Source organism: Coturnix japonica, chromosome 1 (genome assembly GCF_054131305.1).
Source record: "Coturnix japonica strain WE chromosome 1, WE-NBRP24, whole genome shotgun sequence".
Classification (NCBI taxonomy): Eukaryota; Metazoa; Chordata; class Aves; order Galliformes; family Phasianidae; genus Coturnix; species Coturnix japonica.
This window is the reverse complement of record NC_140663.1, coordinates 45,287,528-45,300,077: the sequence shown is the minus strand read 5'-3', so window position 1 is coordinate 45,300,077 and position 12,550 is coordinate 45,287,528. Positions and strand designations below refer to the sequence as shown.

Below are 12,550 nucleotides of genomic sequence, written 5' to 3'. Positions count from 1 at the left end.
AAAATTCCTTTATAAGACAGACAGATTAAATACTGCCTTGCCAAGTGCATCCTGTTTCACACCAAACAACTTGCTAATGTTTAAATCCCAAGTCCAGAATTCAGACTAGCAGAGTACCACCAGCAAAAAGATGGACTGTGTTGTCTCAAAACACCTTTCAGTAATACTCACAAATTAAGACAAAGCATGCACTCCATATAAGACACAGCCCTGATGTAATGCCTCTCTTGCCATTCCAGTCTAGAATAGGAGGAGGGAAACTCAAAAAAAAGCAGCCATTTCTGAAATCAACAAAACACTTAACTAAAATGATGAAGTTACTGTTTCACTTGTCTCCTTCCAACAACTAAAAAGCATTTAACTTTTAGAAACAAGTCTGTCTTGACATTTCTGGTGCTAAGTATGTTCTGCTTTTCTGGCAATGTCCTACAAAAGCTGAGAGTACACAAATGCAAACCCAAACTTCCACACTACTACAAGTATAATGTTGATTCTTCCCAAGGTTATGGTCAGTCCCTGTTCCCACCCATAAAACAGAGGTCATTCATATCTATACATATTTGTTTGGTTTCGTGATTACAGAATGTCCTAATGCTGCAAATAAAAATGCCCTACATAAGTACACCATACTGTCATTAACAGATAATTTTAACTCTGTCATGCCTTACATGTCAGAAAGGCAACTCTGTACATATCTAAGAGCTAAGCACTACATCACTTAGTGTTTAGGATAAATTATACCTTATATATTAAAATACCATTTTAATTCTGAAACCATAAAACAAACACTGGGAATTTGCAATGCATGAGAGGTTTCTCCCTTCCAAAAATTAAAAGAAAAAAAAAAAATTACACTCTCTCCAAAGAACACATTTCATTGAAAAACCAATAAAACTGCCAAACAAAAGCCAACAACAAATCAGCCCAAAGCTAAACAGAGCAATTTTCTTTAGAATAAGTCACAGATTTGTCAGGGATCTTCTAGTTTTTGCAAGATATGTTAACACTAGAGAGTAGCAAATAAAGAGTGGAAAGAGAATTTTATCTCCAGCGAAGCTCTAAAGTGATCAGTATTTAGCATCCATGTAGCACCCATTTCCAATCTGCACATAAAATCACAACAGCTCTCTAATTTGTTGTTACTCAAAGTCACATCCTGTCCTGACACTCCCTTTGTAGCTCAGCAGTCATGATTCACCAGCAACATTTACCCATGGGATACGTTTGGGATGGTACCTGATTGGAGTGCTGTCATCTGCATTTCTGGTTCCAGAAGTGTCATGTTGATCCTCAACTGTTTTCTGAACAGGTACAATCCCTTAGAGACCTCTCTTTATATACAGACAGATAGATAAAGATATATATTAAAAATAAAAATAAAAATAAAATAAAATAAAATAAAATAAAATAAAATAAAATAAAATAAAATAAAATAAAATAAAATAAAATAAAATAAAATAAAATAAAATATAAAAGAAATCCGCAAAGAACCTAACTTTAAACTTGTTCAAAACTTGCAAGAAATTCTCATCCGCATATGGTGAAAACAGCGCCTACCAAGAAAAGTCAGTCTTTCAACATGTAGTTCTCTGCTTATTCACTACAGGCAAGTTGGAACAGCCCAGAATCAAATTACTGCTAGGAGAAAAATGAATACTCAAAGGGGAATACAAGATGTGTAGTTTGCAGAAGTAAGGTCCGCCCCTTGGTGCTCTGTAAGTGAAAGGGAGGGGGGAGGAAGGGGTTTGAGATATAAGAACTGGCAGTTTTTTCCCCTTTTAAAAGGGAACGATGACGTCTTGAGAAGACTTTCAATCCCCTAAGGGACTCTGTTGATGGGGCAACTTCATTCCAAGGACAAGGAGACCCACTGTTAACATAAACATGCAGAGATCCTCAGCTTAGAGACGGCATAGCCAAAAACACATGCATCCTGCTGACAGATCAATCACTTTTGGTCAGCCTCCATCTGTCTTTTTTGTCGCTAACTGCATTGTTTCCCTGTCCCTATCAAAAGCCAATGCTGCACACTAAACCCCAACCGCTGTAACAAGGGACTGGAACTTGTATCAAATGAATGGTAGAGTTGGTTTCTTAAAAACAAAACAAATAAGCAAAACAGAAACAAAAATATCCTTTCTCACTCATAGTTTTCCCATTATTATGGTTCACAGGCTCTATCCAACCTGTCTACAGGTTAAGAAAAAATGAAGCCATTTCCCGTATTCAGATTATTTGCTCCAAAAGATCTGGGATAGTGGACAAAACTCCTATAGTTAAATATTTCTTGAGACTCAAACCTAAAAATAGAATTGAGTCTTTCCTCACTAGACAATTCTAGCTTCTAACAGAAAGGAAATTCAATTTCAGTCTCTAAAGAGTCTCAAGTAATTTGCCCAAAAGACAGTTTAATTATCTTAACAACCTAATTCCAACACTTCTGTCCCCAGAGCAGCTTTTCCTTATTCCCCCAATATCCCCAAGGCTCACCATCACTTCTCATTAGGTCACCTGCCCACAAGTAGCTGCATATATTTGCACCAAGCCCAAAATACATTCAGCCTTGCATAAAAGATATTAACCATTTTTGAGATTTCAAATCCTTTCATGCAAGTAGATTCCCTGGTCTTCCACAACTGCATTCATGACAGTGAGGGACTGGGCGCACAAAGCTGCTTTTGCACTGTTTGCTTACCCCTCCCATCTTAGGCAACCTGAGGGATTCTCTCATAGTTGGATGCAAAAACTTCCTCAGCAGCTGCTTGACAGCTGTGAGAAGAGCAGGTTTTAGCAATACTTCTTCCTTCCCCCACACAAAGACATCTGGGGCTTCAAAGGAGGCTGCAGCAACTCATTTGGTGACCTTAATTACTACAGGAAAATCCCTTGCAGTGATGATATTGTAGCATTAATCTAATTTCCATACACCTTACATCAATAGCATATTGTAAGAGGAAAAAGTCAGCTCATCTGGGCTTGCCATAGTCAAACACCACATATGCAGTTCTAGATTCACAGTTTTAGATTTCGCTATGGGAACACTGCAGGCCTACATGTTAATTCTAGCTGTGCAATCCTTATGGAAAGGAGCTGCTGTGCCAAATTGTATCCTGAGAATTAAAATACACTCATCCCCAAAATAAGTCACTTGAAGATCCATTGCTAGTATCCATAGTCATCATAGAGAAACAGACCTTCCCAATGAGGGAAGGGATTGTCCCATAGTATACTGCACTGGTCTGGCCTCACCTTGAATATTGGGTGCAGCTTTGGGCACGGCAGTATAAGGGCATAAAACCATTAGAGGGCATCCCAGGGAGGGCTATAAAGATAATGACAGACCTGGAGGGCAAGATGTATGAGGAGAGAGGCTGACATGCCTTAGTTTCTTAAGCCCAGAGAAGAGGAGGCTGAGAGGAGGCCTCTCCAGTGACAGCAACAGGGCCTGATGGAACAGCATGGAGCTGCGACAAGGGAGGATCACCCTGCAGGGTGGTTGAGTTCCTTGGGCAGCAGTCATAGCACTGAACTTGCCAGAGTTCAAGAAGCATCAGGACAATGCTCTCAGACATATAGTACAGTTTTTGGGTGTAGCCACAAGTTGGACTCTATGATGTTTATGGGTCCCCTCTAACTCCAGATATTCTGTGATTCTATGATGTTCAGCAGAATATATATTTTTTTTTGCAGTGATGTGTGGACAACAGTATGAGCAAAGGGGAAAGGAACTCTTTCCTGCAGTGTCCAGGATCATCACTAGGCTCTTTGAAGAACATACACATGCACCCTCAGTGACTATGGACAGGCAGAATAAATTTTAGGCATTAGCCATCACAAACCAGATAATGGTGCCGTGCAGAAAGAAGCAGACATTCAGAAGTGATGCAGAAAGCCGACATCTTAAGACGTGACAAATCTCTACTAAGGAGTAAGTATACTCTGTCATTTTTGGAGTGCGGCCAACACACCTCAGATGGTATCATACGCACACCCTATTGAAAACCAGGAACCCTCTTGGCCACAGAGCAACCCTGGCATTGACCTGGAACCTCCAGCTCCATTACTGCAGTACAAAGCACAACAGCAAAATCACATAGGTAATTTCATATTCGTAGTATTAGCAGAATGCCAGGTTTTTTAATATTCAACACTGAGGTAACGAGTGCTGCTGTAAGGCCACATGAAAGGATGTTGCTAATTTGGCCAGCAAGGAAGATGAAGATTGCACCACCTCATGTCTTCTACCCAACACTTTACACATATTACATTATTACACTTTGTGGTAGCGCACTGATTGCAGAGGAGAGCTGCAGTGCGCAGAATTGGCACACAGTGTCCTAATAGAAATGAATTATAGAAAACTTGGAGCTTTTCATAAGGAAAGCCACACGTTACAGAAACAGGCTATTACCAAAGATGAGATTCAATTTGCCAAGAACCATCAGCAAGTAGCTGTTGTGAAAGGATGAGAATCTTTCTTGCATGAAGCAGATGCTCGTGGTTTGAGTAGGACAGGGTCCTGCAGAACGACATTTTCCCTTCAAAAAACCAGAGTTCCTTTCATCAGTACCCTTAAAACAGCAAAAAGAGCCCTTACTTACATAAACAAAACGGCTGCCCAGATCTGGGACTGACATGTTCACCGAACAGTCAAAATTCACCCAGAATAAGTGTTTTTATTGAATAGGTACTGAATGCTATGTGTACATGATCACCCAGCAGCCCTTAACCTTGAAAAATCGAAGACAAACTGGAATAAGAAAGAAACTGAAAAGGAGAAACATGGGAGAGAGGGATATTACACACCAATGACTGGGGAAATGCATTACAACCATGTCAACCTAATCAGTAACTAACAAAAACTGTGCTGAGAGCTAACTTGCTAAAGCCACCACATTAAAGCTGCCTTTGGCATTACTCCCTCCAGATCAACTATTACCCCATTGCTATTTAAAAGTTTGTTTGTTTTAAATATTTCAAGAGATTACCACTTCTCAGTTGCTTAGTAGCTCCCACCAGTAACAGGCCAGTCATTTCCATCATGCTCTGACTCTCATAGCTCTATCAGAGATTTTCAGACAGCATACTAAATTTATGGTCTCCTGGGATGCAGTCTCTTAGCGCAAATCCATCCAAGATAGACTGCTTGTTTTTATTCTAACAACCATTCCACTTACTCACACAAAAGAGAAAACAGCCAGCCTCCATGGAATGTGTGTGAAGGACAGATCAGAGAGAACTGTGCATTTCCTGCCTCCGTCTCTTTGTTACCATACAGTCTAAAGAATCTACCTCCTATGTAAATGGATGAGGCAGAAATCATCACTTGGTAATTAAGTGCAACTCTGAGTCACATTATTCCAGAAATCCTCTACACTGAGAAAATGATTTCAGAATGATTCCATCTGTAAAACACTCCTTCCACAGGAGTAAAATACAACTCTTGTTGATAAGTGCACGTGCTTACCTTCAAGTCACAACAAGCACTTTTAAAAAGGATCGTTAGGTCACGATTTTAAGATAACATTATTGATGTATTTATTTTTTTAACTAACAGTTGCAAGACAACAGCTATAAAATTTGCAAAAACATCCCGAGTTTCATACGAAAATATTTTCCAAATGTGCCTGTGTTCAATATGACAATCCAGGACGGGAAAGAGCAAGAGGAAGGAGACTGGAACACATAAACTAACAGAAGAATTATAGCAGCAGTCACCCACACAATTCCTTGTAATAAAACCGGGTGCCCTGATACTTCCATATTTTAACAGTGAACAGATTAGACACTACATCAGCTCCTTAGAACCATTTTTAAAAGTTCCATGCTGCAATCTGTAAGCAGATATAAGCTCCAGCAGCTTCTGTGACACCAAATAATCGCATGCTTTGCACAGCACTAAGTCTTCACTGGAAAGGGAGCACCTTCTGACACCTAAAGCACATGCCTGCTATGTGACTTCAAGTCATACTGAAATTCCACGCATTCCAGCCAGCCTCCTTCCCCCAGCACACATGGTACTTGGGTGAAGGCAAGCATCCCAGATCAAGTAAACCCTAAAGAACTGGCAGGCCGGTGCAAGTTTTGTCCAAACCTGTAATCAAAATGCAACAGATCATCTGAAAGAATGTTACCTGACCTTAAAGAAGCCAAGAATGAGAAGCACCACCACAGTGGCAGACCTCTAATGCAAAGCTTTTCATGAGCTCAGCACAGAGGTAACTCCCAATTCATTTGGGGAAAACGGAGGCTAATAAACAAGGGGAGTAAACACAATCTAAAATGAAAGCTAAATAGATGGATGATCTTGATTAAAAACAATATCTGCTTAAGATTCTATATTTATACTCTGTTCTTTTGGCTTTTTCTTTTGGTAACCACATTTATGAGGACCCTTACTCTCAGCCTTGCCCCAAGGGTCTGGAAAAGCCATCTTGGCATGTCTGCACATAACTGAAAAAAACATCAAGATGCTTAACAGCTTCAGATAACTGTGATGACCTTTTTTGGCTTGTGTAAGGAGAATGAGTCAGTTGCCAGTAATCTCTCAGTTTAAGAAAGTAGTGGGATGAAGGCCTCACTGAACGTGGGTAAAAAAGGGAAAGAAACTCAATGTGAATTTCAGGTTAAAAAAAAATAAAAATCATTGTAAAACAAAAAGACCAATTAAATGATTACACCTTAAATGATTCATGAAGCTTAATGTCTGATTAGAACCTCGTAAATGTGTCAAAATACTTTACGAACACCTTACCGCATATGGCTGCCTTCCATTGAATTGACAAAAAATGTTTCTTATCTATTTGTTTTGTTTCAGTACTTCACACATACCCTTACAATCTTTTGCCTCATTTTAATTTAGTATAATTTAATAACAACCCAGTCAAGATTTTTAAAGCCTTTACAGCCACCCACTCAAGGACCTACAAGGATAAAGCATAGCTGTGGTAGGAGAAGAATATGAAGCGGAGCTTGGGTCTGAAAAACAAACAAAACAAAACCAAATAAGAAAACACAAAGGTACAGTCTGGTGTTGCTCTCCAACTCTGCTCAAGTACAGAAAAAGGAATTTACTGTCCCAGGGCATGCGGCAGCATGTGTATACAGGACTGCACCCCCAGTTCTCCCATAGGATATACAATCCATGATGCTTTACATGCCAAAGAGTTTTCTATTTTACCTCAGCTAATAGTTTACATTCCAGAATCATTGCCTGAAGTAACAAATTCAGCATGAATCCCCGTATCCTTTTTCTACAGGTATCCACAGTTAAGAAAAGCCTTTTGTAAGCAGGTTGTCTAAAGGGTTAACCTGTTAGGGCAGTTCAGCCTAAGTAGTTCCTGCAGCTGTGAGTCAGCAATGCCTGTCTAGAACTGTGACCCAGAGACCCTTTGACACAGATAGGCAGCTTCCAGCAAGTCTCGGATTTTACCAACTCCTCCCTTCCCAACACCACTGTCTTCAACCTTCCTCATACTTGGTTTGGCAAATTGTCACAGAAGCAGTTTCACTGCACAAGATAGGCTCCTGCCACCATTAAGGATCACCCAAATGTTTAGGCAGATTGCCATCTCAACTAGTAGATCATCTCTAAAGGTTGTTGAACATGTTTGAAGCCAATGGCACAGCAACAAAGATTCCTCACAAGCTCAGTATTTTCAACAAGCATGCAACTTTTCCCCAAGGTAACTGAAAAGTTCCCATTTAGGAGAATTAGTTTTGAGCTGATAAACACATCAGCTCTGTTTCTCAACAGCTCACTAAGCCAAGTCTCCTTATATGTTGTGACAAGTCTGCAGATAGCCCCATTTCAACAACATTTTTCAGTCCCACAGAACCTGAACAAACACACACACACAAGCAGCACATAACATATCACAGCCTGGTAGGAAAGTACACTGTATGCATCTGAAGATAAGGTCAGGTAGTCTGCAGTGGAGACTTTGGACTTTATGCCTTGTCTGAAAAGCTGCACCTCCAGCATTATAACTGCTGCTGCCGTGCTGAGCACTGATAGAGAAGCAGCTCTGAAGGGACCTAATTCATGAGTCACTTCCTGAAATATCCTCATTTTCTTTGGCAAAAGGTATGTACAGAGGTGCTCCATTTTATATATTTAGATTATTATTAAACCTAGCTGTATTTTACCTATTCCAGTCAGGCATTGCTCTAAAATTTTCCCAACATGCCATCTTTCAAACCACCCAAACTACTATAGATATGGACTTCATCTTTTCTATAACAGAATATCCTTTTCTCTAACCATAACAAATGCTGTTTTGTCCTGGCTTTATCTATTCAAAGCACTGCAACAAGGTTCCTTTTCCTAACTAGGTGCTCCTATCAGTTCACAATACGAGCATCCCCTTAGTTTGTGATATCAAAAATAACTGCTTTTTGTCCTTCCTGGATCCTTTATTATGTCTCCTGCCCTACAAAGAATCCTACCTCCAGTAAATCCCCATTGTCACATTCAGTCAGCTAGCTGTCAGGCTGCGGAGGCAAAGAATCATTTGCTTTTCCCATGCTGCCTTCAATCCTTCCACCATGATCCGAACTACTTTTTTTAAATTTAATTAGAAATATTTCCTTGCCATCATTACTATAAAATACCCAAACCTACCACAAGTTGGAATGTGTTGAGATCAGAGTCTGCCATGCTGACTAATATTGTTTTCTTTTCTTTTCCACCACCACCCTTTATCCTCATCGATTGTCTTTTATCTTATGATTTGAAGCCAGCAAACATTAATGACTATTACGACTATTAGCTTTTTGTTCTGCACTTGCAATTTCCAGCTTCTCCACTTTTAAGGCCTTTGAAAATGGCCACAATCACAGAACGATGGCATAATGTATATGAACATGGACATTTTTGTTGTCCTTCTGGAAACAATATTTTGGGTTGAAATTAATTCTTCCAACCAGCAAAACACTAATACACTTTTCAGGGAAGGCCACGCTCAATTTCTGAAGTCAAGGAACCAAGCGTATCAAGTGTGGTATCCCTCCAATCTAAACTACTTTTCTAAAGTGCACATATTCCACGTCACTTTATCATAAATATTAAATACTGGCTATAAAGCCACTCCAAAACTCTGTAGCATTTCCAATACACTGTGGCACGCAGCCCCACATAATGGATATAACACAACACATAATGCCTAACACAACATGGCACCCAAAAGTCTCCAGCATCTTGCACGTACAGCTGATAACAAGCAATTCACACTACAGCAGTTGCATAATAAGCCCTTCATTTTGCCAAGAGCCACCAACACATACCCCAGAGGTACAGTAAAGAGAGATGATCGAGAGGCATTCACAAACAGAAGCCACCTGTTACCAAATGGTTTCACCAGTTTTACCAGGATGTGGCTGAATACACAAAAGATTAATAGCAGCCGGGAAATCCTGAGCTTCACATAGTTCATGTCCTCAAAATGGAAACTTTGGTCACCCAGTGATCCTATATTTGTCAACCCATTGTCAGTCAGCAAACAGTTAAAGGGATTCTTTTGTTTGCTGTCCACGTTGTTCAGCCACAACTTGAGAAACATGTTGGCCATTCTCACGCTAGGACTTAGAGGGCTTAGTAGGATATTTCATTGTTAACTCCAGGTCTTGTCCCTCCTTCTAACAAGTATGACAGAACTTTTCAGACACTTGCAGCAAGAAAGATTACTCACCCTTGGTAATGTACAAACCAAGGTGGCCAAGAAAAATTTACAGATCCTTGACGGCTCTGGTCTGAGAATGAGCTAATACTTCCTTTGATTCTCTCTTGGCCTTGCACAACTTTTAGTCACCACAGATCACATGGAAGTCATTTCTAGTGTTTATCAATAATCTGACTTTTTTCATCCATCCAAACATGTACCAAGTCAACAACACGGTGCTCCCTGTGAGCTGGCCAATGGAGTTCACCGTACCACTTACCATTCTTCCTTTCACTGAGCGGAGGAAGGTTGGGGTTTCGGCCATGGTGGAGGCTGAGGGTCAGCTCGGGCTGCAAGGAGAGCTCCTGCAGCTCATTGGCAACAGCTTCGCTCTGAGGGCTGGGGGCCGCCGAAAGGGACACCAGCACTGGCTCATCATCATTTTCGCCAGCCCCTCCTCCGTCCAGCCCATTTCCAGCAATGACGGAAGGGGGCAGGCACACCACACCGGAGAAATCCACTTTGGCTTTCGTGATGGCAACCTGCAAGACAAATCACAAAGTAAATCTCATGGCTGAGTCCCAACCCATACTTCCAGTTCACTGTGGCACCTCCATGCTCTAGAGAAATGGGCACTTTAGCAGAGTGTGTGTTAACGTTCTCAATTGAAACATGTCCACTAACTGAAACCTGCAGAACACACCAGCTTATAAACTTGCTTACACCTCCAAAAGGGACACCACAGAAACTATGGATGAAAACTACAAGTTATTATCCTTCTCTTTAAAACTTAAGAGAATCTCAGTTGATATTATTTCAAGAACCAAATCTTTAGAAGACTAGAACGGTAAACAACACGGACTGTGTTGGTCTCCATACTCCAGCTTCCACTGAAGTTAGCCTGTTTAGAATCTTAATGAACTCTTGGTGACTCTCCTTTTATATCAGCAAGAGTGTTTTAACAGGACAACTGTCAGTATGAAATCCAGCCAGGCAAAATAAGGCTTCAAAATATACCTGGGAGAATGGCTGAATATGACAAATGAGGATTTTCAAATAAAGTCATTTGCATTTCAAAAAATAATTCCCTTACCCCGCTCTCTCCTCTCCTTTCACTACCAGGAAAATGAATGCAAGAAAAATGCACTACATGAAGTATACAGAAAACTTTTCCTGCCTAAAACAGCCACAGTAACTCAACTCTGCAGTATATAAGGGGGTTTAAATGATTAAACTAACAAGCAGTTTTGATTTTTTTTATGTTTCCTTAATTCTTTAAAGAACTATTTAAAAGCCACCACTATGTTAAAATTCTTTTATGTTTGCTCATTTAAACAGAAACAAACCAGCTGGAAGCCTCCAACGGAATGGTTACTGTGTTAAAGTCTAAACAGTAACAGAGAGTATAAGTATACAAGGGCAATCATATTTGGATTTGATTAATGAAGGTGAAAGGTTCCTGCTTCTTAGTGCACTGCTCCTCTGAAGCCCAGCACTACCACAGTCATGTATCAAGCAGTTTTTCCAGAGCTTCAAGATGGAAGAAGGGCCAGCTGCAAAGAAGCAAAGTAAAAAACATCTGGACAGTCATCCAGAAACCACTCACAAAGTACCAACTTGGAGCTATAGCTTTAACCACACATTTTTAATTAAGAATTCTCCACTTAATGCTCTTGATTAACACAAATGTGTGTGACAACATTCAACACATTAATAGCTGATAAAGTAGCTCAAATAGTCATTCCCCCTGCTTCTATTTCAGTTTTGTACTTCATTTGTTAGCAATGTTTGCTCTGTAACACGCAGAACAGATTTGTAAGTGGTTGTACATTTGTCTCAAAAATTTGTTCAGTATATGTGGGGTGCAACACTAAGAATGACCAGTAATGAATACATGCTATTTCATTCCTCTTGTCAGACATTCATTCCCAGGACCCGATGTCATGATCTGAGGAGAAGCAGGGAAAAGAAGGGTGGAGGGAAAAAAGAAAACAACAAAAACCACTAACTGAAGCTGGTGCTTGTTATAACAAAACAAATGAGACGGAGCCAAAGCTTACTGCCATATGAAGTATTCGCATTTCTTCAGTTACAGTTTGGCGAGAATATCCCTGCCTCCCTCTTCATACGTTTCCTGTCCAAAGCAAATAACACTCACATCCATTTGAGAGCAAATTTTAACGGTAATCTGCAATGAGAGTAGAATGGGCTGGTGCTCTTCTCTCTGTGATGGATACAGAAAGCCCAGAAACACACACCCTTCAGCCACAGACTTGGACTGTTTGATGAGCTCAAAGAAACATTTCAAAGTCTGCAAACAGTTAAATTGAGACCAATGTAAGTGAGCCCAGGCCCTGTCCCTGTAGTGATGGGAGGCCAAGGGGCTAAAATAAAGAGTCTTATGGGAGATAACGCCAATCTGTTTTCTTAAAGGAGATGTACTGGAGAAAATTCATCTAGTAACAAATGATGGCATGGTCAGATGATGCAGGATGACAAGTGCAGTCAGGTCTGAATCTACAGACAGGTGACTGGCATCTAACACCCACCTAGTAAGGATTAGAATGGCAAGAGGTTTCATTTCCACCCTAGAAAAGGAATTCCTTCCTCTTCCCACAAAGGAAAAAGAAGAATTTTAAATGGCTCAAATGCATAGGAACTGCCTACACTAAGAAGACAGAAAACAGATTTAGGAACTAGTGGCATGCTGGATTTTCTGCTAAACAGGAATTTGTAAAAACTAGAAAAATCACATTTCAAACAATACTTTAACAACAGCTGTAAAATCAACACTTTTCCTAATCTAGTTATGGCTCCTTTATGCAAAGGCACAGTACCAACCTACAGCAAAAGCAGCCCAGCCTAGTTCAGCCATAAGAGAACAAGGCAGG

General features: G+C 40.3%; 1 protein-coding gene across 1 annotated transcript in view; it reads right to left on the bottom strand.

The window, feature by feature from the left end:
- The window catches only part of MRTFA (myocardin related transcription factor A), a 94,603-nt gene that overhangs the window by 63,547 nt on the left and 18,506 nt on the right, over positions 1-12,550 (bottom strand). The window contains exon 6 of the mRNA XM_085511089.1: positions 9,940-10,201. Within this exon, the coding sequence (XP_085367215.1) occupies positions 9,940-10,201 (262 nt within the window). The remainder of the gene's footprint in view (positions 1-9,939; positions 10,202-12,550) is intronic.